A 24,602-nucleotide genomic window follows, 5' to 3' on the forward strand; every position below is an offset into this window, starting at 1 on the left:
TAGTGTCCCAACGTTGATAATCCAGGATTAATCTACACTTCTAGGACGTATTTTCGTTGACCAAGCATTATTTTAACACAGACAAGAATTGAATTTGGGAGCACCAGGTCAACCCTCCATATCTCAAGACAAACCTTACAATCATTGAGTCAAGAGACTTGATTACTCCTTCCATTTCATTTTGCTTCATGTTTGAGTAATTTTTTTCCTCTATTTCAAATTTGATTATCATTTTACATTCATGTAACATTAAGTATATTTTTCTTTTATATCTAATCATTATTGCTGCATTCTTTAACTATTAGTGAAAATAAAACATATTTAAGTATTTATGAGAAAGTTATACTATTTATTTTTGAAATCAAACATATTAATTCTTAGCTTTTAAGTTTGTATAAAAATTTTAAACATCAAATAAAATGAAAGGAGAGAGTATATGATAAAAAAAAACTACTTCTTTTTAATATTAAATGTTAAGAATAAAATATATTAGTTGTTAAAAACATTTTTAAAAAATCAATAGTTTTAAATGATAAAAAAAATAGTTTCTTTCCGTTTATCATTTCATAACAAATACTTTTATGATACAGACAGAAAAAGCTCAAAACTTAAAAAAAGAAAAGAAAAAAAAAGTTGCTGATTTCTTTTTTTAATATATTTCAATGATCATAGAAAGTTCGAAAATTACGGAAGCAAGAACATTGAATGTAAATGCATTATGGTATTGGCAAATTGGAATTTTGTATTATCAAGGTCAACCTAAGTGGGTCCTTGTCTAACATTTCTTCTCCTCGTGTTATCATTTTATTGTTACGCTGCTTTTCACAAATCACACATGGAAGACCAAGAAGATAAGTTGACCAAACAAAGAAAATAAAATACTCATTTCTTTTCACACTTTTTACACACAAATTAAGAATAAATAATATATGTATTATTCTTTAATATAATCTTATTAAAATAACATACTCTTTAAATAAATATATTGTATTAAATTATAGTGATTAAATAATTTATAAAAAGATAAATTAAAAAAATTACCCTCCTATTCTCTATTAATAAAAAAATAGTTTTATATATATTAAAAATTATTTGCATTTTATTACTTCTATTTTTCATAAAATTCTTCATAAATTATTTTTGTTATAAATATTTTAAAAAGTAGTGCAACTAAAAGGGAATGTATTAAAGAAAAAATATCTTTAAAAGATATTATTAAATAATGTAAAAATAATTAAATTTGTTTATGTTTAAAAATAAAAAATATTATAATAAAAGTAGAAGAAATAATTAATTGATATTATATTAAATATGAAATTATCCTTTATTTTGAGACATAATTTATAACTATTAATAAAAAGAATAGATTTTTAAATAACTGTTTTTGTCTCCATTTATTTATTTATTTATTTCTATTTAATTATGTAATAATTCCTTATGGATAAATAATAAAATGAAAAATATATATATAAAAAAAAATATAACCACCTGTGTAATATTAAAGACACGAAATGTCTTCGTTCCACTAAAATAAAATAAAAAAAATAATAACTTATAAACACTTATTCAAAAACCAAACCATTTCTAACTTCAATACATATCAATTAACCTAGTCTCTCGTTCCATTGCATGTGCCTAAATTAATTTCATTCCTTGTGTTTGATCTGGTGATAAAAATTTACCGCGGTGCAAAATCAGAGTTTGTCACAAAAATATTTATTTGTTGTTTCAACATCAATCTAAACACATATTAAATTAAATAAATCAAGGTTTGACAAATTTAAAAAGAGAAAATAAATTACAAATTGACGATATAAAATAATTTTATATTATTATTTAATTATAAATTATTATGTATTATTAATTTATTAATTTATTAATTTTTATAATAATAGTCGTAAAAGTTATATTACCCATGATTTGTAATTGATATAATAAAACTCTTTTAAAATATTGGTACATAATTATTAAACTTATTAATTTTGTAATGTTAATGACAAAGACAATTAGTGATGTCAATCAAAAGATTAATTAATTGATAATTATAAAAGTAAGGTAACAACTTTTCTTATTTTTAATAATACTACCTTACCTTTTGTTACCAATTATAGATAACAAATTAATTTTTTAATCTTAATTATAAACGATAATCATTAGTTTTAAATTTTTTATTTTTACTTATTCTTAACTCTATTTTTTATATATTCATGACTAACATTAAATATGACAACAACTCAAAATAAATGATATTACTTTTATTTTCATATATAAGATCCAAATACCTTATTTACCAAAATTAAGAAAATCATTTAATCTAATTAATCAATTAGAATGCATGTCACATACCACTTCTCTCTCATAATTAATATTGTTTATTATAAGAATTTTCTTTTTACAAATATTAAAAAAAATGGTAAAAAAAAGTAGTGCAATTGAAAAATTATGTATTAAAAGAAGGATATTTTAGAAGAAAAAAATTATATTATAATGCAAAAGTATTTAAATTTACTTATATTTAAAAATAAAAAAATATTTTTTCTCGTTACAGAGTACGGAAGGAATATTCTCCTAATCAATTAAAATTCATATCTTTTAAAAAATTCATAATTGATGTTTTTTAATAAATTAAGAGAACATATCTTAAGTTTAAAAATATTTTAATCTATGTAACCAATTATTATAAACTTATAAATTGAAATAGAGGTAGGTAGAATTGATTAAAAGTAACCATATTTATTATTTTTTTAATAAGTTGTTTTATATTACTTATTATTAAGTCTGAAGTAGTATTAAAGACTAGTTGACTGATAATTTTAATGATTTATTTCCAATATGATTCCGAATATTCCAATAGTCAAAATATTCTATTGTTTACGCAAAGTATCTTCGCTCATTTTTATATTTTTTTTCATTTCTTTTCACTTATCGTAAACTAAACATGTCTGAAGGCGGCTAGAGCTTTGACTAAGTCGACAATGTCAGTGGCTTGCGTTGAAAATTGGAAGCCACAAACCCAATTGAAAATTCTCTCAAAATTCCAAAGCAGTTGTAATCATTTTTTATTTATTTATTAAAGTGAGTTTTATCTCTATCAATATATGATTAGAAATTGAACCTCTAAGAATCGGTAATTATCTACCAATTGCGTTGAACATGTTGATTTTAACTCATTTAATTTTATATTTCAGGAAATTTTTGAACTGTTTAATTGCATGAACAAAAACCTCAATATGATAGTGACAGTTTCCCTTTTAAGGTGGACATTGCCTGAAGGGGTGGTTAGGTTGATGCATTTAATTTAATAGAAAGCGTGATGGGGCCATTGAATTTCTGTGTTTCACGTTGTTTGTTTTTCTTTTATGTGTAAGCCAGAACAGTTCTCAGAATTTTTGGAGTTGAGACTTGAAAATAGTTTCATATTGGAGAAGAGTGGTGGTAACATCATTAACCAGGGTTTGAGGCACTTCATAGTTTCAACATTCAACTAAGCTGGTGTTTGATTGGTTAGTTAAAACCTGTTATGTTGGTTGTTTTGTTTGTTTGTAAGTTTTGTTTTGTATATTAATCATATGGGTTTCTGATTTTTTCTCACTCTCTTTGTCCATGTGGTTGGATCTTTAAAATTCCCCTTTTCTCTTTTAGAGTTAATAATTGTATACTAGGTTCTTTTCTGGGGCCTGTAGTTGTTTATTCAAAGATGGAAATTGGGGGAAAAGGTGCTTTTTCTCTTTTTGGGGATTAGGTTTTTTGGGCTCATGCATTCAGAGAAAAAGCTTGTCTTCATGAAATTCAGGAATTCAATTATTTGAAATTTGAAGCTTGAAACCCTTGTCCTTGATTTAGCTGGTTATTTGTCCAATCAGTTGGGATTAATTATTTTTCTCTCTTTTTTCAAAAACACTTCGTATGATGGTCATTTATTCATATGTTTCAAAGTCTTCAATGCATTTCTGCTTTTGTTGTGATGGATAAGTAAGTGGTTGAGGAGCAAAGGTTAGTTTGGTTTGAGAAATCTGTGCTGCAAGTGTTTTAATGAAGTTCTTATGACACAGCTAGAGCTTTGTTAACTTTAGTACCTGCAAGTGCCTTGCTTTTCTAGTAGAACATTCATTTTTTTTTATTGTTTCTTTTCAACTGTTAAGATAATTTACTTTCTTCTTTGTAGAGAGGAGAGATGGATAGGATTCAAGAGGCAGATGCGAATAATATATCTCAGCATTCCTCATCTTCGGTTGTTGCTCTGGCAATCAAGGGTAACAAGAAAAGTAAATATGTTGTACAGTGGGCACTTAATAAGTTTGTTCCTGAGGGAATGATTGTCTTCAAGCTGATACATGTCCATGCTGGTATAAAAGGAGTTCCAACACCAAGTAATATATTTTTATGATTATTATGATCAACAAAGCAACAATATGCATTTAAAATTTGTAAAATGTTTCCTGTTAGATTTAGAAACTTCTAAATATAATAATGATAACTGCAACAACCCAAAGAAGTTGGTTTCTGGGGTCTGATCTATTTGTAAAATGTTCAAGGACTATTCAATTAGCAGTTTTGTGTTGTGTCTTGAAGTTAGTGAACTTTTTGTATCTACATTACTTTTTCTAACATGACAAAACTTTGGAACTTAATTTTAGGCCATGTATCTTATTCTGTTTTCTATAACATTTTAGAGTTATCAGCTTGTGTAGATTGGTAACTTATGTGGCTTACTCTAAGGTATTCTATATGATAAGTAATTTGATTATACATAAGTGACAACTGGTAGGAGGTTATTATGAATTAGCTTAGCAAGAATTTTTAAAATTATTTCATTAGGATAATTTAACATTTTTGTACTTACAGTGGGAAATGTGATCCCTCTTTCACAAGTGCGTAATGATGTAGCAACTGCTTTCAAAAAGGAAGTGGAGTGGCAAATAAATCAAATGCTTCTACCTTTCAAGAGATTGTGTGAGCAAAGAAAGGTCAGATATTGTTGCTCATGGAGATTAATTAGAATAACTAATGCAATATAGGGTCTATATTCTTGTATTGTTGGTGCAGGTGCATGTAGATGTCGTAGTGATTGAATCAGATGATGTGGCAACTGCAATAGCAGAGGAAGTAGCTAAGGGTGTTATAACCAAACTTATTGTTGGAGCTTCTTCTCGAGGCATATTTAAAAGGTATTTATTGAAACCCTGATGTATAATTCAACAAGCTACTGGTTCTTACTTCTTAAGGACCTTTGTTTAATTATTAAATAAAAGAAATTACTTACATAATGAAAACAAAATCATTCTACCTTTTACCTATGACAGATGATTCATTTTTGGGAAAAACCATACACTAAGTGCATGTGGTTTTTAACTCTAACGTGAATTTTCACATTTGCTTGAAGCAAAAAATTTTTACTTCCACGTAAAATTGATATCTAACGTGGAGAGAGAATGTAGAATCATGTTTCAAAAGCTAATCCAAACATGCACTAAAGGAACCACGCTATAGAACTAATCAGTAATCACCCATGAAGTCTTGGATATTGGGATTTAGGAGGACCATTTTTTTACTATTACTATTTGTTGGCTTATCACAAATGGGACTTCATTTGTTTTTATTTATTCTTTTTAAATATGAAAAGGCCTATGCAACTGTCTTAGTTGATCAGAAACAAATGATCATCAATATTGCTTATATGAGAAATGTAGCAGCACACTCTTTTAAACAAATTCTTATTAATTGGAAATCACAAAATTATATGGATCCCGTATCCTATTGAATGAGTCTCATTCATGATTTTATGATTTGCAATGAATCTTAACCAACAATAAAAAAAAACTCTCAGAAAGTGTGTATTGTTAATATCCCTTTTTTGATGTGTGATGGAAAGATTTGAGGTTGCTTAATCATAAAAAAGTCAAAAGAATGAAATCTTACCTAGACATTTTAGAATGGAGTTAGTGTGTTGAAAATTTTCAAGAGAAAAGAAATGCAGAATTTGCTTAATGGAGAACAAAAAATTATATTGAATAATAAAAGTCTGACTTTGTGGGCATTCCACATACAATTTATAAAGATTAAAGAATAACTACCCACTAACAAATAGTCCTAGGAATAAGCCACCAACAGAAACAGGGATAACAAAGCACTTCAAGCTTCCTGACTCCTTAAGGCTAGGAAAATAACAACAAATAAAAAATAACATAATCTGAACGTGGACATGTTTCAACCCTGAAGCATTTTCCTAACAAGGTGATATACTCCATGCTAAAATGTCGCTTGTTCCTTAAACTTCTTAGCTCGTTAGTCTTTAGTCTCATCCTTGCACTTTATAATCTAGTTTAAAATTTCCCCTAAATTTATTGGCTGAAGTTTTCTTCTTCCAACACTGTTATGACATTATACAAAATGAAGTGAAACAGTTTTAACATGGCTGCTAAAATGAGCCAGCTGGCAGTAAAGAACAACCTTGTTCAGAAGGAGTGAAGAAGAACAACCTTGCAGATAGTTTATAGGATGACTTTATCTTTTTTTTGGTATACAGTAAGATGATTTATTGACTAAGTGTATGTTTGGAACTCAGTTGAGTTCAACTGAACACCAATCCATTTTCCTCCTTCCTTCTACAATTGCTGCTTTGGAAAGTGGGAACTTTCATTTGCAAAGCTCCAAACGAGTTTTCAAACACACACCAAGTAGATTTGTAACAGAACCTGAAAGTTAGTACTTCTACCAACCTTTGTACATAATATAGTGAGGCATAGAAGCGAGTCTTCTCACTAAAAACTTCCATGACCGAAATTTTGTTGTAAACTAGGGCAATGTTATGCAGACAGCTGATAAAAAGATTACCACTTCCAAGTTCTAACCGTGGATGAAATATTTTAATAATATTTTGACTTTGTTGACAAAGTCAGAAAAGTCCCTCCTGCTTGTTTCATGGTAATATGCCCGGACAACTCTGAATTAGGAGATTGAAATACTTGAACGAGAGCTTCAACTTAATTGAAAGTATTCATGATAAAAACCATTTCTGGTCCTCCGTTAATACTTTGAGCTTTTAGGATGAATTGGTATTGTATATGAACATATACAGAGAGCATTATATATTTATGGATTTTTAAACAGAAATCAATGATAAGCCTGGAATATTTTTCAATTTGTAGTAGTGTTAAGTATATAATGTTTCATTTCAAAAATCAACCAAAGCTTTTTCTTGTGGTTTCTATCTGATCATATTCCTCCTTTGTAATAATGTCTTGTTTTCAGTAAACATAAGGGTATGTCTGCAAAAATATCAGCATGCACTCCAAGATTTTGTACAATTTATGCTGTTTCAAAGGGAAAATTGTCCATACGGCCATCAGACATGCCTATTGATGGAAGCATTATAGATGATGCTAGTGAAACCAGTTTTTCCTCCAGCAGTTCATCAAACTACCATTCCACCTCTCAAACAGGTATACTACTAATAGTAACTTCTGCAATACTATGATTTAGAAAATTATATACCCTAAATAAATGTCATTACTAAGATCATATTCAAATTCTTAAATTATTGTTTTCCACATGTCTTAGTCTATAGAAATTGTGTACAAATCACGGTTGCTAGTATCATCACATCAGCACAGGTATCCAATACCTGAAATTTTCTAATTCAACATTTTTGTGTTGCAACATTGTTAGTACACAGTTAGGAACCTGCTTATACTCCTGTAAATGATAGACTTTCATATGTATTCTTCAATTCATAGCTTCCCAAGCACTTCTGTCTGGGTTATCAGAAATAAGGAAACACAGAAAAAAAAAAATCATCTACACCTAAAATATGACACTGTATTTACAAGTTCTACTACAACATACAATGTTCATATTACCCACTTAAATTGCTAATAAAGGTATCACCCTGGTATGCTTTTTTTCAACGATCTATTTAATTTTTCTCTGGAAATTCTAGCTGGTGTTGCATCATGGAAAACATAAAAATCTACTACCAAGTAGCGTATAATTGTTATGATTTTTGAATGTATACAGAATCTACATCAGTTTCATCATATGCTGGTTTACACTCCTCTTCCCTAGCAACACAACGATTTCAAGCTCTTTCCAGTATAAACCATTCCCTTCTCAGCACAACTCCCTGTTTAGTTGAAACTAATCATTCTAGAGGCCAATCTCTAGATCTTGGGAGAGATACTGCTACAAGTTCCGCCAGAAACTCGGACATTGATCATTCTTTAAGTCGGGTCTCTAGTTGCAAAAGCTTTATTTCCGATACTGAATCTTGGGTTCACGATCAAATTTCTGGCAAGGAGTTGACACTTGCAACTTCACTTCCGTCACCTAATAGGCAGGTAATTGAAATTTCTTTCTTTTTTCTCTGATGAAACAGAACTTATTTCCAACTCATACATTAGGTGATGGTGCCCTCATGGGAAAACATAGTCATAAATATGCTTGTCATATGAGTTAATAGTGGGTGTAAAGAACCCATATCTTTTTGGTTTTCATTGTAACATAAATTTTACAAGACTAGCAATGTAATAAATTTTTTCATCTTGACTAGAATCATTGTGCTACTCCTGCTTCATGCAAAAGCAAAACTACAAATATGTTTGTCCGACTATGTGGTGCACTAGCCCTGCTTCTGATTAATATGCAATCCTTCATAGAAAACTATACGTAGTTTGTCACACAGCTATTGCTTCAGAAAATTCCAGCTAGACACAATTCCCATTTACAAGTGAACTTTCTTTATTGTCATTTATTTGATCAGGCAAAATTTAACCTTGAGCTGGAAAAGTTGAGAATTGAACTAAGACATGCCCAAGGACTGCATGCAGTAGCTCAAAGTGAGAAAATTGAAGCATCCCGAAAGGTAATATCTATTTTCTTATGGCTAGAAACACTTCCCAGCTACTATTTGTCAATGCTTTCTGCTATCTATTAAGTACAATAATTTTTTTAAGGAATCCCTGCCCCATGTCGTGTCTCGGGTTTATTCATTGTTTGGTTCTCTTTCTTTCCTTTAGCACTCATAAAAATACATTATCATATAATAGCACCTTGGGGATGAATTCACCTTCCATACGCCTGCAATTGAATTCTCTTGCTGGCATTGTCAAATAGAGTAACATCCTTTATGCTTTGAACAGCTGAATGACCTAACCAAGAGACGAACAGAAGAAACCATGAAAATGAAGGAGATTATTGCTAAGGAGGAGAAAGCAATAGAATTAGCAAAACTAGAAAAAGAGAAATATCAAGATGCATCAAGAGAAGCTGAATATTTGAAAGAATGTGCTGATAGAGAAGCTGCAGAAAGGAAAGAAACGGAGTTGAAAGCCATTCGTGCTGCAAAAGAGAAAGAAAAGCTGGAGGATGCTCTCAGTGGTTCCATGCCACAGTACCGGAAGTTTACATGGGATGAAATAGTCTCAGCTACTTCATCATTCTCTGAAGATCTAAAGATTGGAATGGGAGCATATGGAATAGTGTATAAGTGCAGTTTGTATCACACAACTGTTGCTGTTAAGGTTCTCAAAACTAATGAAAATTGCGAAAGCAAGCAATTCCAGCAGGAGGTATGGAAGTTATATGAATAAAATGGATATGCACAATAATGTTCCATAATATAAGACAAAAGAAGAAGTATATAGTGCTTTATTGCTGAAGATGTTTCTAGCATTTTCAATGTAAAGTTTTTATTTTCTACTAGGCATATCAAAGTTTTATAATCCTAATTCAAATATGATGGTTTCTTGTTAAATTAACCAATATAGTTTTCTTAAGATTAACCATTCTGCTCTACATATATTTCCCTTCTAAAATTTATGGTTTATATATTAATTGTTTTCTTTCATTCTTTCTAACAAGATACCCACCAATTCAGAGATGTTGATCGGAGGCTGTTGTAATGGTATTTAATGTACTTGGGAAATATTATTTTCATGTATCTCATGTTTGTATGCATTTAGTGTTCATAGATATTAGTGTCAACTAAGTTAAATCACTTATTATAATCCTTGCGTAGTCTCCACTAGGTCTAGCAAGAGTTTATATACACACTCATGTATGTGGATGATACGCAGAACCTATTTACTACATTCTCTAGAATAAGAAAACTTTTTGTTCTCTAAATCTCCCACTCTAAATTCAACATACATAGTAAGTTTTTATGTTTTTTCATAATTCCAGCACTAGCATCCTATAACTTTACTACTTCAAATAATAATAATGAAAAGGTACATCTAATAATGAGTATAAGACTGGAATTGAACCAGACAACGGACTAATTTATATCTTTTCTTTGCTCCCAGTTAGAGATATTGAGCAGAATTCGTCATCCAAACTTGCTTCTTCTTCTTGGTGCGTGTCCTGATCATGGATGCCTGGTGTATGAATATATGGAGAATGGTAACTTGGAGGACAGTCTACTACGAAAAAACAACACTGCTCCAATCCCATGGTTTGAGAGGTTTCGAATAGCTTGGGAAGTCGCATCGGCTCTGGCCTTCCTTCATAGCTCTAAGCCAGAACCTATCATTCATCGAGACCTGAAACCGGCAAACATCTTGCTTGGTCGTAACCTTGTCAGCAAGATTGGTGACATTGGCCTTTCTACAGTGCTCCATTCAGATAATTTGTCTACGATGTACAATGACACGGGACCTGTTGGGACACTCTGCTACATAGATCCTGAGTACCAAAGGACTGGGTCAATATCTCCAAAATCAGATGTTTATGCTTTTGGAATGGTGATCTTACAGTTATTGACAGCAAAACCAGCAATAGCACTTGCTCATAAGGTTGAAACAGCAATTGATGGCGGGAACTTAACAGATATATTGGATCCAGAGGCAGGGTCTTGGTCATTTCAAGAGACACTAGACTTGGCTTTGCTAGGACTGAGCTGTGCAGAACTTCGGCGTAGAGACCGACCTGATTTACAAGATCATGTGCTTCCAACACTAGAGAGATTGAAAGAAGTTGTTGATAGGGCCCAACATTCTTCTTCAATTGTTACTATTAAATCCAAACCTCCTAATCACTTCATCTGTCCAATACTACAGGTAATTTAATACTCTTTAGTGGCAGTAAATTGATTTTCTATGCCACAATAATAAAAATGGATTATCTATCCTTTTGGGTAAAGAGTTTTTTTATTCTTTTCACAACAACAATAACAACCAAGCCTTTTTCTACCAGGTGAAGTCAGCTACAAGATCAAACAATGCCATAATGTTCTAATGTAAATCATGTATGATAACAAACCAAACCATTAATCTATAAATTCTCTTGAATGATTTCACCTATAATTTTTCTCCGTCTCCACTAGATTCTGGTCTTGGCAAAAACAATGAAATTCTGTCCATATATATTAACTAGTTAACATTATGGCTTGAGCTGTATTTTACTTTCCAACTATCTTGTTAATGTTCTTGAAGATGTTTGCTATACTTTGTTTGATTCAGGATGTGATGGATGATCCTTGTGTTGCTGCGGATGGATACACATATGATCGTAAAGCAATTGAAAAGTGGCTCCAAGAGAACGACAAATCACCAATGACAAACATGGCTTTACCTCATAAGCACTTAATTCCTAATTACACACTTCTGTCAGCAATTTTGGAGTGGAAGTCCAGAGAATCGTGATATAAACATTATCTTTCTCCATCTTGATGTTGATACCAATGACTTCTCTGATGTAGGGTGCCGTATGACATGTAGCATAGCAGTGTCTTGGATGCACATTTTGCTTGTAATTGTACATCCAAGCAAGCGGTTTGGTTAATTTAGGGAGATTGATTTTCAAAGTGTAGATAAATTTGATTTATTGTCTGATTCTGTGTATACTCTCATATGTCATTCTTACTATAAATAAAGAGTTTGATTTTTACAAAAGTGCAAAAAATAAAAATTTACAATGTCAACCAATTAAAAATTAGGAAAAATTACACTAACTTCCGTCTTTTTAAATGATACACATCTCTCTTTTAGTTTTCAAGTAAACACTAACCTCCCTTATTTATTTATTTGACACATACAATCCCTTATATAATATAACACCATTTATGCACTTTTAAGAGAAAACAAATTATTAATGCAAGTGTTAACATTTGAATGAGATTTGATCTCTTACTCACTTTTAACCCCTAAATTATACCATAAATATCATATATGTTGTGATTTAAAAATATACCAATTTTAAGGAACAATTTCAAAGAATAGACTAAGAAATTATTATTTTCAAAATTGAAGAATAATGAAAATTTTCATAATAAAGACAAAAACATTATACATAATTCAGAAACGATGAATAAATGTATATATGATTGATAAAATATGAATCGACTTTTATATTTTTGGCTTTTATTCTTCTTCTATCCCTTTAACTAATGATGTTATTATAAGGGAAGTGTTTTTTTAAAATTAGAGAAGAGATATGAGTCATTTAAACAAATCTCAGAAAATGTGAGTGTAATTTTTCTTAAAAAATTATTATTGACATAATTTTTAAAATAATTATTGTAACACTCAACAAACTTATTTTAATACATGCTAATGCTAGATACATCTACGTACTTAACCACTGGATAGGTATTTTGTGTCATTTACTTTTGAATACATGTTTGAGTTGTACAATTTATGCATCGAAGAGATCTCAAGGCCAATAACTTGTCGGCCCCCAATTACAAAAGAACTTGGAAGATTTGATATGTATTCAGTTACTAGCATCAAGACTACCGAAATGCATAAGGGAAGATAATTTGACCAAGGTCAAACTCTCGTCACAATCATTACAAAGAGTAACTTTCAGCTATTACGAATATACTTAACGACCATATCTTCAATGGTGACATTTTTTTACATATAAATATATTGCATCAGACCTTCATAAGGTACGTAACATGTACAACACACTCAATCACTCCAAACACTTGCTAACTTAGGCATTAGAGTTCCTTTTACAAGTACAAACCATTTGACACCTGAAAGCCAAAGATCGAGAACCCAAGGATCGAGGACTTCCAATTGAAGACTTCTTGCATTCATTTCTTAGTAAGAACATTTGGCCTCCATTGTAGGGTTGTAAAAAAATCTTTCCTAGGGACTTTACCAAATTGAGACAATAGTTGGAACAAGAACTTTACCAAGCAGGCATTATGGAATGCCAAACAATGACCAAATGTTAACAAAGTTGCAGCAAGAATTGAAGCAATGAAAAACACAAAGCGAACAGCAACAAAAGTTTCATGAGGAAGAAATGACTCTCCTTTGATGATTAAGTGCCAAGCTATGACAACTAATTAAGTAGTAACAATCAAGTACCAAGCTGTTAGATTAGGACCCAACGTGGAAGTCGAATTTCTCTAATTCTTCAAAAGATTCAACTTCTCCTTTTGGAATGTGGTCAACTCATGTTGCGCATTCTAGGGGAGTTCAACCTTTTCATACATCCAGGCCAACCAAAACTTCAATGCTCACCTTTTGACAATTTAGGACATTGACACCTCATTTTACTGTAGTACTAGAGGAATTTCGGAAGCACTCAGGCATAAAATTATTGAGTGGTATAATATTTAGTAATTAGTAAAAGTTATTTAACGGTTATAATATTTAGTAAAAGTTACATTGACGTAATTATAACCCATATATATATATATATATATATATATATAAAGTATAAACATAATATCTTACAATGAAACAACGAACAACTAAAAAGTATGCACTTAAAATCTGCAATAAATTCTTCTCTAGAATAAAATTAAAATCCATATTTAAACAAAAAAAAAAAAAAGCATGTTATGTGTGAGTTGAGATCAAAGCAGAACATGTGGGAGGTCATGTGACAAATAGAAAATGAGAGTGTAGTCAAGTACAAGATAACAACTAAATAAAATACACAATGAGAAGATAAAAAATATGTCAGTCCACAAACATAATCCAAAAAAAAGCATAACCCAGAAGCATAAACTTGAAATAATGAACATTCTGAAACTTTTGAAAGAAGAAAAAAAATGAAGAATGAAACACAAAAAACATAATCCAGAAAATCCTAGGTGATGAAATTCATCATCCAAAAACTTATCAATAAAATTCAACCTAAAGATCTAAAATTGATCTGCCGCTGTTAGAACACCACAATATTCGTCCTTTTGGGGTTAATGCTCTGAATGGTGAATCGATCATTGGATATCTTTTCCCTTCTTCTTTTGATGTAAGAACGGAATGGAAGAAAAGTAATGAAACCCGCGATGGCTACTGAATAACCTCCCCTTTTTACTTTGTCAATAATAAAGCCTTTTACCTTTGTATTGGTTCGCCAAATCTTGTTGAGTTCCATCCAAGCTAGGTTTTGTCTGAATCTTCGTGGAAGAAGAAGAAGCGGTTCACCAGGCACTACATCTGTGGATCCCACCAAATCATTAAACCTGGCGGCTGCTCGCTCTTTCATCAGTGATTCGCCCGCCACTAGATCGATGAAGAATCTCTCCAAAATCTTCTTTTTGATCAGTGATTCACCGGCCACTACATCCAGGTATCCCACCTTATTCTCAAACCTGGTGGCTCCGTTGATTGGCACTCCTGTAAGCTCATCTTGCATACAAATTTTGGGGGTCCCAGGTCCTGCATCCACCAAGAACGTTTCTTTCCCTAAGCGTAAAACTTCTGATTGTAAGCCCTTTCCACTACATAAAAATAAACTGGAATTAGATCTTGGAAATAATCGACTCAAATAGATGCTCATTGTAAGCTTTTTTTTCCTCCTCTTCCTCTTCTATTCATCAGAAGCATCCAGTATGGCAGTATATATATATATAAGGACACTACTCAATTAGGGTAAAAGGAGAGAAAGAGAAAATTCACTTGAAATTAAAGGAATTGAAAATATAAAGAGGATTACGAATGGAATTTTTTATGTAAATAAATTTTTTTTAAAAAAAATTTACTAAAATAACATGCAACATTATTTACCTAACTAGAATCAACCACTGTTCATGCTCAGAATTTGATTTTCGGAGAATCGAATTCTGAGCTTCAATATATTTTTTTTTTTACAACTCATAATTCGGTTCTCGGGGAATCAAATTCTGAGTTGTTTTATTTTTTTTTTTTTCGCGTTTGTGGCCCATTTTGGGCGAATGCTGGAAGTGGAACGGGCCGTTTCGAAAGCAGAACGGCCCATTCTGCTTAAACACTTAGAGTGCTTTTTTTAAAATTAGAACGGGTCGTTCCAATTTTAGAAAAAACACTCTAAGTGTTTAAGCAGAACGAGTCGTTTTGCTTCCAGAACGGCCCATTCCACTTCCAAAACTTGCACAGACTGGGCCACAAATGTAAAAAAAAAAAAAATTAAAACAACTCAGAATTCGGTTCCCGAGGAATCGAATTCTGAGTTGTAAAAAATAAATATATTGAAGCTCAGAATTCGGTTTCCCGGGAACCGAATTCTAAACATGAACGATGATTAGTTCTAGTTGAGTAAATAATGTTGCACATATGTTACTTTTGTAATTTTTTTTTTAAATATTATTTATGTAAAAAATTCTTACGAATGTGTTAACTGGAGCAATATGAAGGAGAAAACAGGATAGCACCCATAAGGAATTTGTTATCATGATCTTATTAAGGTAAGTTAAAAAAAATTAATTTTTTTTAAAAAAAATATTTGATAAATGTTTCCTCAATTTAGTTTTATTATTTTTAAAATATTTAATTTGATCTTAATATTTTTAAAATATTCAGTTTGATTTTTTAATTTTAAAAGAATATTTAATATTCTTTTTTATCTTATTTTATTGACGTAGTTAATGTCAATTTAAATGAAAAGATAATATTAAACATATATTTAAATATTAAAAGATTAAATTATATCTTAAAAATATAATTTAATATAAAAAAAGTATAATTCCATATACTAGATAGAAAATAGGAGCAGACAAAAAAGGAATGAAAGTATATTGTATTTCTTTGTTGTAGTGTAGAGGTAGAGAGCCTTATTATTTATAGATACAATGCTAACTAATTTCATCTCTAAATTTGTGGTCTAATTATGATAGAAATATGTTACATATAATATTTAAAATTCTATCATATTGGGATTGCCTCACTTATGGGATTGTTACCACATTTATAGATATACTGCACCATTTATGGTTATGAACCAACTAAGGATTTCTTATCCTTTAACTTCCTCCCCCCGCCCCCTGCCCCCTTAAACTTGTCGGTGCTGCAATCACTCCAAGTTTGTCTCTAAGTTGATTAAACTGAGTATGCGTGAAAAGCTTAATAAGATAGTCAGCAATTTGATATGTTGATGGGACATAGGCAATTTTAATCTGATTCTTCAGCGCCTTATCTCGAATAAAGTCTACATCCACCTCAATATGTTTTCATCTTGCATGCATTACTAGGTTGGAAGCAAGTGCTTTGACACTGAAGTTGTCGCACCACAGTGTTGGAGTTCTTGGTATGGACAATTTAATCTTTTGCAATAATGATTTTATCCAAGAGATTTCTACTGCTAAGTCAATTAGTGCTCGATACTCAAATTTGGTGCTAGACCTTGACACTACCTTTTGCTTTTTAGATGACCAAGTGATTAGTGTTTCTCCAAAGTAGACATAAAGACCTGCAATTGATTTTTTATCATCAAGACTGGTTGCCCAATCAACATTTGAGAATCCAGTGAGGTCAAGATCAGTAGTTGGTTTGATGTGTAAGTAGAAGTTTTGAGTGCCTTGCAAGTATCTAAGTACTCTTTTTAAACCTTGCCAATGTAGTACTGTGGGAGAGCTCAAATATTGACTTAATTTATTAATAGAATATGTGATGCCTGGTCTTGTGTTAGTCAAATATTGGAGTGCACCAATAGCTTTGCAGAAAAGACTGGGATTATTCATTAATTCACTATTTGCAGTAAAGTCTTTCCATGTGATCATTGGTGTGGGACAAGAAGAAGAACTCTCCATGCTGAATTTCTTCAATAGATTTGAAATATATTTGCTTTGCTTGAGATACATGCCTCTAGTATCTCTACTCACTTCAATCCCAAGAAAATAATGGAGTTTTCCAAGGTCTTTAAAAGCAAAGGTTTTGTTGAGTTGTTTGATGAAGGCTTCTACAAATTTTGAGTTGCTTCCTATTATGATGATATCATCCACATATATCATGAGAAAAGTGATGTGGTTCTTGTCTTTGAGGAAGAATAATGATGAATCAATCTTTATGTTTTGAAAGCCCCAATCAAGTAGAGCAGACCTAAGCTTGTCAAACCAGGCCCTTGGCGCTTGCTTCAATCCATAGATTGCCTTTATGAGTTTGCAAACATGATTTGGCCTATTAGTATTAATGAAGCCTTTAGGTTGGTGCATGAAGACATTTTCTTTAAGGAAGCCATTTAAAAAGGCATTATTGATATCCATTTGTCTCACCTCCCAGTGGAAAAACACTGTAATTGTTATAATTATCTGAATTATGTTGGCCTTGATTACTAGACTGAAGGTCTTTTTGTAGTCTATGCCTGCATATTGCTAAAAACCTTTGGTAACCAATCTTCCTTTCCTTCTTTCCAATGTTCCATCTGCCTTGTACTTTGTTTTGAAGATCCACTTTTAGTCAATGAGCTTTTTTGACCCTCATACGGTACCAATATCCATGTTTTATTTGTCATAAGAGCTTCAATTTTAGCCAGCATTGCTTCTTTCCATTCTTGTCTCTGTAGTTGTTTTTGGTTCTTTGTCATCATCTTCTTTTTGGACAGCACCTACATATGGTTCCTTGGGCTTGAAAATCCTTGCTTTACTCCTAGTGTACATTCCATGTCTATTGTTTGAGGTGGCTTTATTGTCTGCATTTGTTAATGTATCTTGATTTGTTTCCTGTTGTGAGGATTCATTATGATATTCTTCAAGGTGTTGCTGATTTGTTGGAAAGGTGGTTGGAACAATCTCTTATTGATTGCTAATTCTGGGTGTTGCTTTCATTGTTGGAGGTTTCGTTGTCAGTGTTGGTTGCAGCTTGTTCTTGCCTAGTTATTGTTTGTTCTCCATAATTACCTACAAGCACATGTGGTTAAAAAAAATGTAGCAGTCTTTACTGTCAATTCAACAAGTTGTTTGGTGTTAATAAAGCCATCATGAAAAGGAAAAGAATCCTTATTAAACATAACATACCTTGAAACAAACACTCTATCAGTGGAGTTGATACATTTATATCCTTTATGAGTGTTGCTATACCCTATAAACACACTTTGCTGTATGAAATTGGAGCTTATTTTTGTTATACGGTTTAAGGCATGGATAACAAGCACAATCAAAGGGATCGATTAAGACTATTATAATCAAGCTCATTATTGAACAAGAGAAAAAATGGATTTTAATTGTTGATCACAGGTGAAGGTAGCCTGTTGACGAGGAATACTGCTATGGAGAAAGCTTCCCACCAGAAATGCAGTGGCATTTTAGCTTGTGAAAGCAAGGTCAAACCCAATTCAACTACATGTCTGTGCTTCCTTTCTACTTGACCATTTTGGGCTGAAGTATATTGACACGACATCCCCAATTGAATTCCACATTCTTGGATTAGTTTTTCTAATGCTTTATATTCTCCACCACCATCACATTGCAAAAACTTAATTTTCCTATTAAATTGATTTTTAACCATACTTTTAAATTGCATAAATTTTGTAACACATCAGACTTTTGTTTAAGAGGGAAAGTCCAAGTAAATTTGTTGAAATCATTAAGAAAATGTACATAGTATCTGAAACCACTAGATGAACTTATGGGTGCAGGACCCCATACATCAGTATGAATTAAATCTAATGGTTTTTTAGCTCGAGAAATTGAACTTTTGAAGGGCAAAAGATGAGATTTGCCAAATTGGCATGCTTCACAAAAAGATAACGAGTCTTTAGAGGGAACTTTTATATTCCAATTCTTTAGAACTTGCTCTAAGATCTTGCTGCTTGGATGTCCTAGTCTCCTGCGCCAACTTTTATTCAACTAGTAGAGACCATCATTAATTGTCCCTTGCACTAGAACTCTCCATGTCACCTTATCCTTCACAAAGCAATGATTTGAATGAAATTCCACAAAATTATTTTTTTCAGTAGTGAGTTTAGAAACACTTAACAGGTTCTTAGTGATTTCTGAAACATATAACATTTCATGCAAATTTAAACGCTTTTGATTGGTGTTAAGGATAGTAGATCCCGAAGCTAGAATTTTTAGTTTCTCACCATTACCTACTGTCAATGTACTCTTACCATCATGATCAGAAATCTCTTGAAATTGGTCTAAATCATAGGTCACATGGTTGCTAACTCTACTATCAAATTACGAATCAAAATCACAAACCGAGTTTGGTGAGGCAACGAGTGCATGATGATTTTTGTCTTGTCTGTTCTCATCTGATGGGTAGCCCATGTAATTTTTGTCAAACTTGTAAAAATAATGCGTCGTTGTATGCCCTGTTTTGTTGTAAACTTGACACATAAGTTTATTGTTGAAGTTTTTTCTTTTTCCTCGTCCACCTCTAGATCCTATCTCGTTGCTTCCTCTTTAGTTGCCTCGGGTTGATGATTTGCTTCCCTCTTGTTGCCATGATTTGTTCCCCTTAAATTTTGATCGAGTTGCAAGATTTGTTGTCAAGATGATGGCTAGGTTGGAGAATTTGTTTAGTTGTTCAAGTCTATTTTCATAACCCAACAATTAAGCTTATAGGTCAACCCACGTAATGTCTGACTTATCAAAGAGTTCTACCACAATTGCATTGTACTCATTATCCAGACTAGCAAGAGTTTGAATAATGAGATCACTAATAGAGATGGGACTTCCTACAAGCTTTAAGTTATCTGACAAAGTCTTCATTTTGATCAAATATTCCAACATGTTCAGTGTCCCCTTTCTAGTACTATGGAACTCTTTTAGTAATGTCACCTTAGATCGAGAATGGGCACTAGCAAGGCTTTAGGCACCTTCTCAAAGATTCTTAGAGGCTTCACAGTGTAGCAATTGGGTGGCTACATCTTGTGTCATGGAGTGGAATAACCAACCTAAAAGTTGTTGATCGTTTACTACCCATTTTTCATATGTTGGGTTCGGTTTCTTAATGCCTTCTACAATGACATATTGTTCTAGACATTCCTTTATGCCAAGGATATAACTGTCTGACTTGTTGCCTCATATTAGTGGTAGGAATAAGGATTTCCATAGCAAATAATTGTCTGTGTCCAGCTTGACAGAGCATAGGGAAGTGAGGACAATTTTCTGGGATGCATTGCTTGCAGCTTCCATGTCACGCGGGGTGGTGAGCTCTCAAGCTCTGATGCCAAGATAAAAAAAATGGGAGCAGACAAAAAAAGAATGAAAGATTATTCTATTTCTTTGTTGTAGTGTAGAGGTAGAGAGCCTTATTATTTATAGATATAATGCTAACTAATTTCATTCCTAAATTTGTGGTCTAATTATGATAGAAATATGTTACATGTAATATTTGATTTTATCATATTGGGATTGCCTCATTTACGACATTACTACCACATTCACAGATATACTGCACCATTTATGGTTCTAAATCAATTAAGGATTTCTTATCCTTTAACTATACTAACTCTTCAAAGGAAATCAAACAGAAATATTGTTACATTAACATTAACCTCACCTTTGCAGTAACCTTTTCTACAAAACATTTATTGTTGTTGCACTACTAACCATGAGTCCATAACCACCAACCACAACTTCATGTTGGGTTTTCCACTACAAATATGGAAAAAAGTGCAAAAGCCTACATGTGATAAAATAGCATATTTACCATTTGGGAAAAAAAAGTATGTGAAAAAAGTTGAACAATTCATAAGCTATCTACAATTAAATTTACATGCCTTCCCACACTTAAGCATCACTATTCAAGAGGAAACTTATTCAATTCACAAATCAAAGTGGGTCTTTAAGAAGTACATTTGCGAATAAGTGAATAAGCATATAAAAAATACAAAAGAATGATGGGGAAGTTGTGTATTGCAAGAGAAGATGAAGTTTTTACAATTAAATGTGGGAAAAGAGAAAGAAAAAGAGGAAATTGTACTTGATGATACAATCTACTCTACCTTGCATCTCTGACCAAACTCGACCCCAACACGTTACTTTTGTAGTTTAGGCAATAAAAGATTTTTTTATCTGGTTGACCCTATGTAGACTTTAATATACATACATGATCTCTTTCAAAAAATTATATACCAAAGTGGTATTCTTTTACTTTTTCTTTGTGAATTTGGATTATAAAACCCGAATTCATAGTGGATTATTACCATATATGATTTAGTTATAGTTTAGAATTTGATTTTAAATAATTTTTTTTAAATTTTAATTATATTATAATTTTTTAAATTTAAAATAAAAATATTTTAAATAATTTTTATTTTATTTTAATGATAAATTTTAAAATAAAGTATATTGTCCTCTTATGAAAAATAAGGACATTACATTTTTACGTTAAAATATATAATTTTATCTATTTAACTTAATATTTTTAATATAAATTACACACTATTTTTAAAAAAGTAAGTATTCTACTACCATTATTTTTTATACAATGAAATGATTAAAATTAGTTGAATCAGCCAAGAAAATGTTATTATAATTTATTAAAATTAAAGAAAAAAAATTGGCTAAAATTCATGGGTTGCTTTTTTAGCATATAATTTGATATAGTTTTGACTTGTTTATAATGAGACATTGGTTGATCTGTGATAATATTCATGTCAATGAATACACTAAAATGATTAGACTTTATTGAATCAACCAAGAAAATGTTATTATAATTGGTTAAAATCACATGATTGTAACTTTTCACATGGTTACTTTTTAGCAATAAGTTCATAATAATATTAATATTAACATTGTAGTGACATGATTTATCATGCATGTTTAGTCCCCATAATGATGTCTAGTTCCACACCAGTGTGGCCTCCTAATTCGTGTTGGGTTACGTCTCAGTTGATGATGTTGTTTTGATCCCTCTTCTTTGTCAGTGCAACCATCATTGTTTTGCTCAAGTTGGTGGTCCTGGCTATCAATATATAAATCAAAACTTGGTAGAATAGAATTGCCAACATACGACATGGATGAACTGCCACCCTCTACTGGTTGAAATGGTGGAATGGCGGTTGAGTACAAATTCAGAAGGTATGAGAATGCTAACTGAGGTGTTACAAGGGAAGTACCAAAATGATTTTCAATGATATCTTCTAAATTGGATGTTATAAAGTGTCGAGGATTGACAAAATGATTTGGTTGTTCTTGCAATGGAGTGAATGTAATAGAATGTCAATGTGGTTGTAGACACTCATTGTCAACAACTTCAAACACAGGGAAAATGGTTTGTCTAGCCTCACTCCTTCGTCATCCACATTACTCTATTGGCGTGTTATTTATTACACATGAACTTTGCCCATATGTTGTTTGTTGGTAGATACCTGTGGATCTTACAAAAATTGTTCAACTAATAGGAATACAACTGAATTGACACAATACTATTCCATGTACTCGCAAATATGCAATAGAGGATCTTATAAAGGTAGATCAACCAAAATGTTATTTTGTCTTTCATTCCATATGGCAAGCCATTTGCTATGTTTTTTAGCCCAATTTTCACCCGTGCGACCATCCATGTCAATTTTGTGTAATTTATCAAGATTATTAGGGGGATTGGGTACAAGTTGACATAGTCCAAATTGAAGTTTGACCCAATATATTTGATGTCATTCTACAATTAAGAAGTTTATTATTGTAGTGCACAAAGTCCATATATTTGACCTCTTAAAAGCAATTTGTGAGATAATTGCATTATAATTAGTGTAATACATCCAAAGAAACTACAAGGAACAAATTAGTCATTAATGTTGTTGGTAAAGCATGAATTGAAATAATAATTATTGTATATACTAAAATAGACTTTCAACCTGATTAGGATTCATGTGATGAATTCTTGATCTATACCCAATAACATCAGCTTGAGGAGTATTATTACAGTGTAGCCCTTTGCCACTCTATCTAGCAAAATATTTTTAGTGTTAGTATACCTTTAATATATGTATGTTTCAAATGGATGAAAATGTTGTTTACCTAATAACAAATGAATATATTGGCTCTCGATTGACTGTTGGTGCAATAAAAGGCATGTGATACCATGCCCAAGTTTATAGCAATGAAGCACACCCATCCATAGTTTTTTAGTATGGTTGAACAACTCTACACATCTCCCTATAAAGTGTAGTCAAACATGTTGAACCCCAACTGATGGAAAACCCTTTGGAGAGACTAGATTGATGTAGTTCTCCTTCAAGTCTTCTTGAATAAATAGCAATGAAGCACACCCATCCATAGTTTTTTAGTATGGTTGAACAACTCTACACATCTCCCTATAAAGTGTAGTCAAACATGTTGAACCCCAACTGATGGAAAACCCTTTGGAGAGACTAGATTGATGTAGTTCTCCTTCAAGTCTTCTTGAACAAATCTTTCCTCCTTGGTCTCCTCCTAACTTTTCCAATGGCCTCCAATGGTGTTAGAAGCCATCATCCAACACATATGAAGAGGTAGAAACTCCCTTTGTTGACGCCACACTCTAGGAGTGATAAATCACTCCAAATTTCACCGCTCAAGAGAGGATAAGAGAAATGAAACAAGTTTCAAGGGGGAACCGTGTGGTAAAGGATTCAAAAAAATAATAATTACTAAACATAAAATAGGCTTAATTGTTAAATCTGAAACCTTATTAATGGTTTTAATTAAGGTAAAATTCTCCAAGAAAATATAGAAAACAAGAAAGATATCTCATTTATATATTTTTATTAATATAATAATATTAATAGAACAATTAAATTGTAAATTGATTAAACACCATAAATTAAGACATAATTATATATATAATTTTAAATTAAAAATTATTATATAAATTATTTAAGTCAATTTTATAATAACAAGAACATATTAGTTTTTTTATTTGTAAGGCATTAAATAAATCACATTTGCATGAGATTAAATCCAATTTTATTCAAAATAAGTAGAATATAAAATAATTTAAGTATATATATTATTTTTGTCAAATGTATATGTTAGTTGGTTTGGTTAAGTGGTGAAGTAAGATAAATTCTTATAAAACAAAATTGATATAATATATATTTTAAAATATATTAAAATATGAACACTTTGATTATCTTTTAAGTTGTTCAATTTTAATAAAATTTGATATAAATATATAAAGTAATATGAACTTTCAATCTAATGGTTAGATTTACAAAATTCACTTTTAACAGTGTAATACTTAGTAAAAGTTACACTGATGTTATTATAATCCTCTTCTCTCTCTCTCTCTATCTATCTCTCTCTCTCTCTATCTATCTATCTATCTATCTATCTATCTATATATATATATATATATGAGGATGGATCCTTTTACTCCAGGAATAAGTCTATCTAGACTTACTCCGTTCAATAACTCATGTTCTATATCAAATTTCAACGATCCAACCGTTCAATTTAAAATTCTTAATGCAGAGATCAAATATGCAAATTTTTAGAAAATTTGAAAATCATTTAATACTTT

At 31.3% G+C, this 24,602-nt stretch overlaps 2 protein-coding genes across 6 annotated transcripts; one reads left to right on the forward strand and one right to left on the reverse strand.

The window, feature by feature from the left end:
• Window positions 1–3,161: 3,161 nt before the first annotated feature.
• Window positions 3,162–11,888, forward strand: LOC109819077 (U-box domain-containing protein kinase family protein). Of its 5 annotated transcripts, none has more exons than XM_020384665.3 (10): window positions 3,162–3,503; window positions 4,166–4,370; window positions 4,888–4,967; window positions 5,047–5,168; window positions 7,252–7,442; window positions 8,017–8,336; window positions 8,759–8,860; window positions 9,138–9,566; window positions 10,302–11,054; window positions 11,457–11,888. In XM_020384665.3, the coding sequence occupies exons 2-10, from the start codon at window positions 4,175–4,177 to the stop codon at window positions 11,637–11,639; spliced, it is 2,376 nt and encodes a 791-aa protein (XP_020240254.1). In that variant the 5' UTR covers window positions 3,162–3,503; window positions 4,166–4,174; the 3' UTR covers window positions 11,640–11,888. The 5 variants fall into 5 exon arrangements, with proteins under 5 accessions (XP_020240254.1, XP_020240252.1, XP_029124818.1 ...); XM_020384663.3 differs by having other exon boundaries at window positions 4,166–4,346; window positions 4,846–4,967; XM_029268985.2 differs by having other exon boundaries at window positions 4,166–4,346.
• A 1,979-nt stretch (window positions 11,889–13,867) lies between these two features.
• LOC109819069 (small ribosomal subunit protein bS1m) lies at window positions 13,868–14,816 on the reverse strand. The gene has a single exon (XM_020384654.3). The coding sequence runs from the start codon at window positions 14,737–14,739 to the stop codon at window positions 14,122–14,124; it is 618 nt and encodes a 205-aa protein (XP_020240243.1). The 5' UTR covers window positions 14,740–14,816; the 3' UTR covers window positions 13,868–14,121.
• Window positions 14,817–24,602: the final 9,786 nt, after the last annotated feature.

The sequence above is a fragment of the Cajanus cajan genome, chromosome 10 (genome assembly GCF_000230855.2).
Source record: "Cajanus cajan strain Asha chromosome 10, NIPB_CcT2T_4, whole genome shotgun sequence".
Lineage (NCBI taxonomy): Eukaryota > Viridiplantae > Streptophyta > Magnoliopsida > Fabales > Fabaceae > Cajanus > Cajanus cajan.

Coding starts and splice junctions, on each gene's coding strand:
- LOC109819077 (XM_020384661.3), top strand. CDS start 4,175: ATGGATAGGATTCAAGAGGCAGATGCGAATAATATATCTCAGCATTCC. Junction 4,968..5,046: donor GATTGTGTGAGCAAAGAAAG/GTCAGATATTGT, acceptor TTGTTGGTGCAG/GTGCATGTAGATGTCGTAGT. Junction 8,337..8,758: donor TTCCGTCACCTAATAGGCAG/GTAATTGAAATT, acceptor TTATTTGATCAG/GCAAAATTTAACCTTGAGCT.
- LOC109819069 (XM_020384654.3), bottom strand. CDS start 14,739: ATGAGCATCTATTTGAGTCGATTATTTCCAAGATCTAATTCCAGTTTA.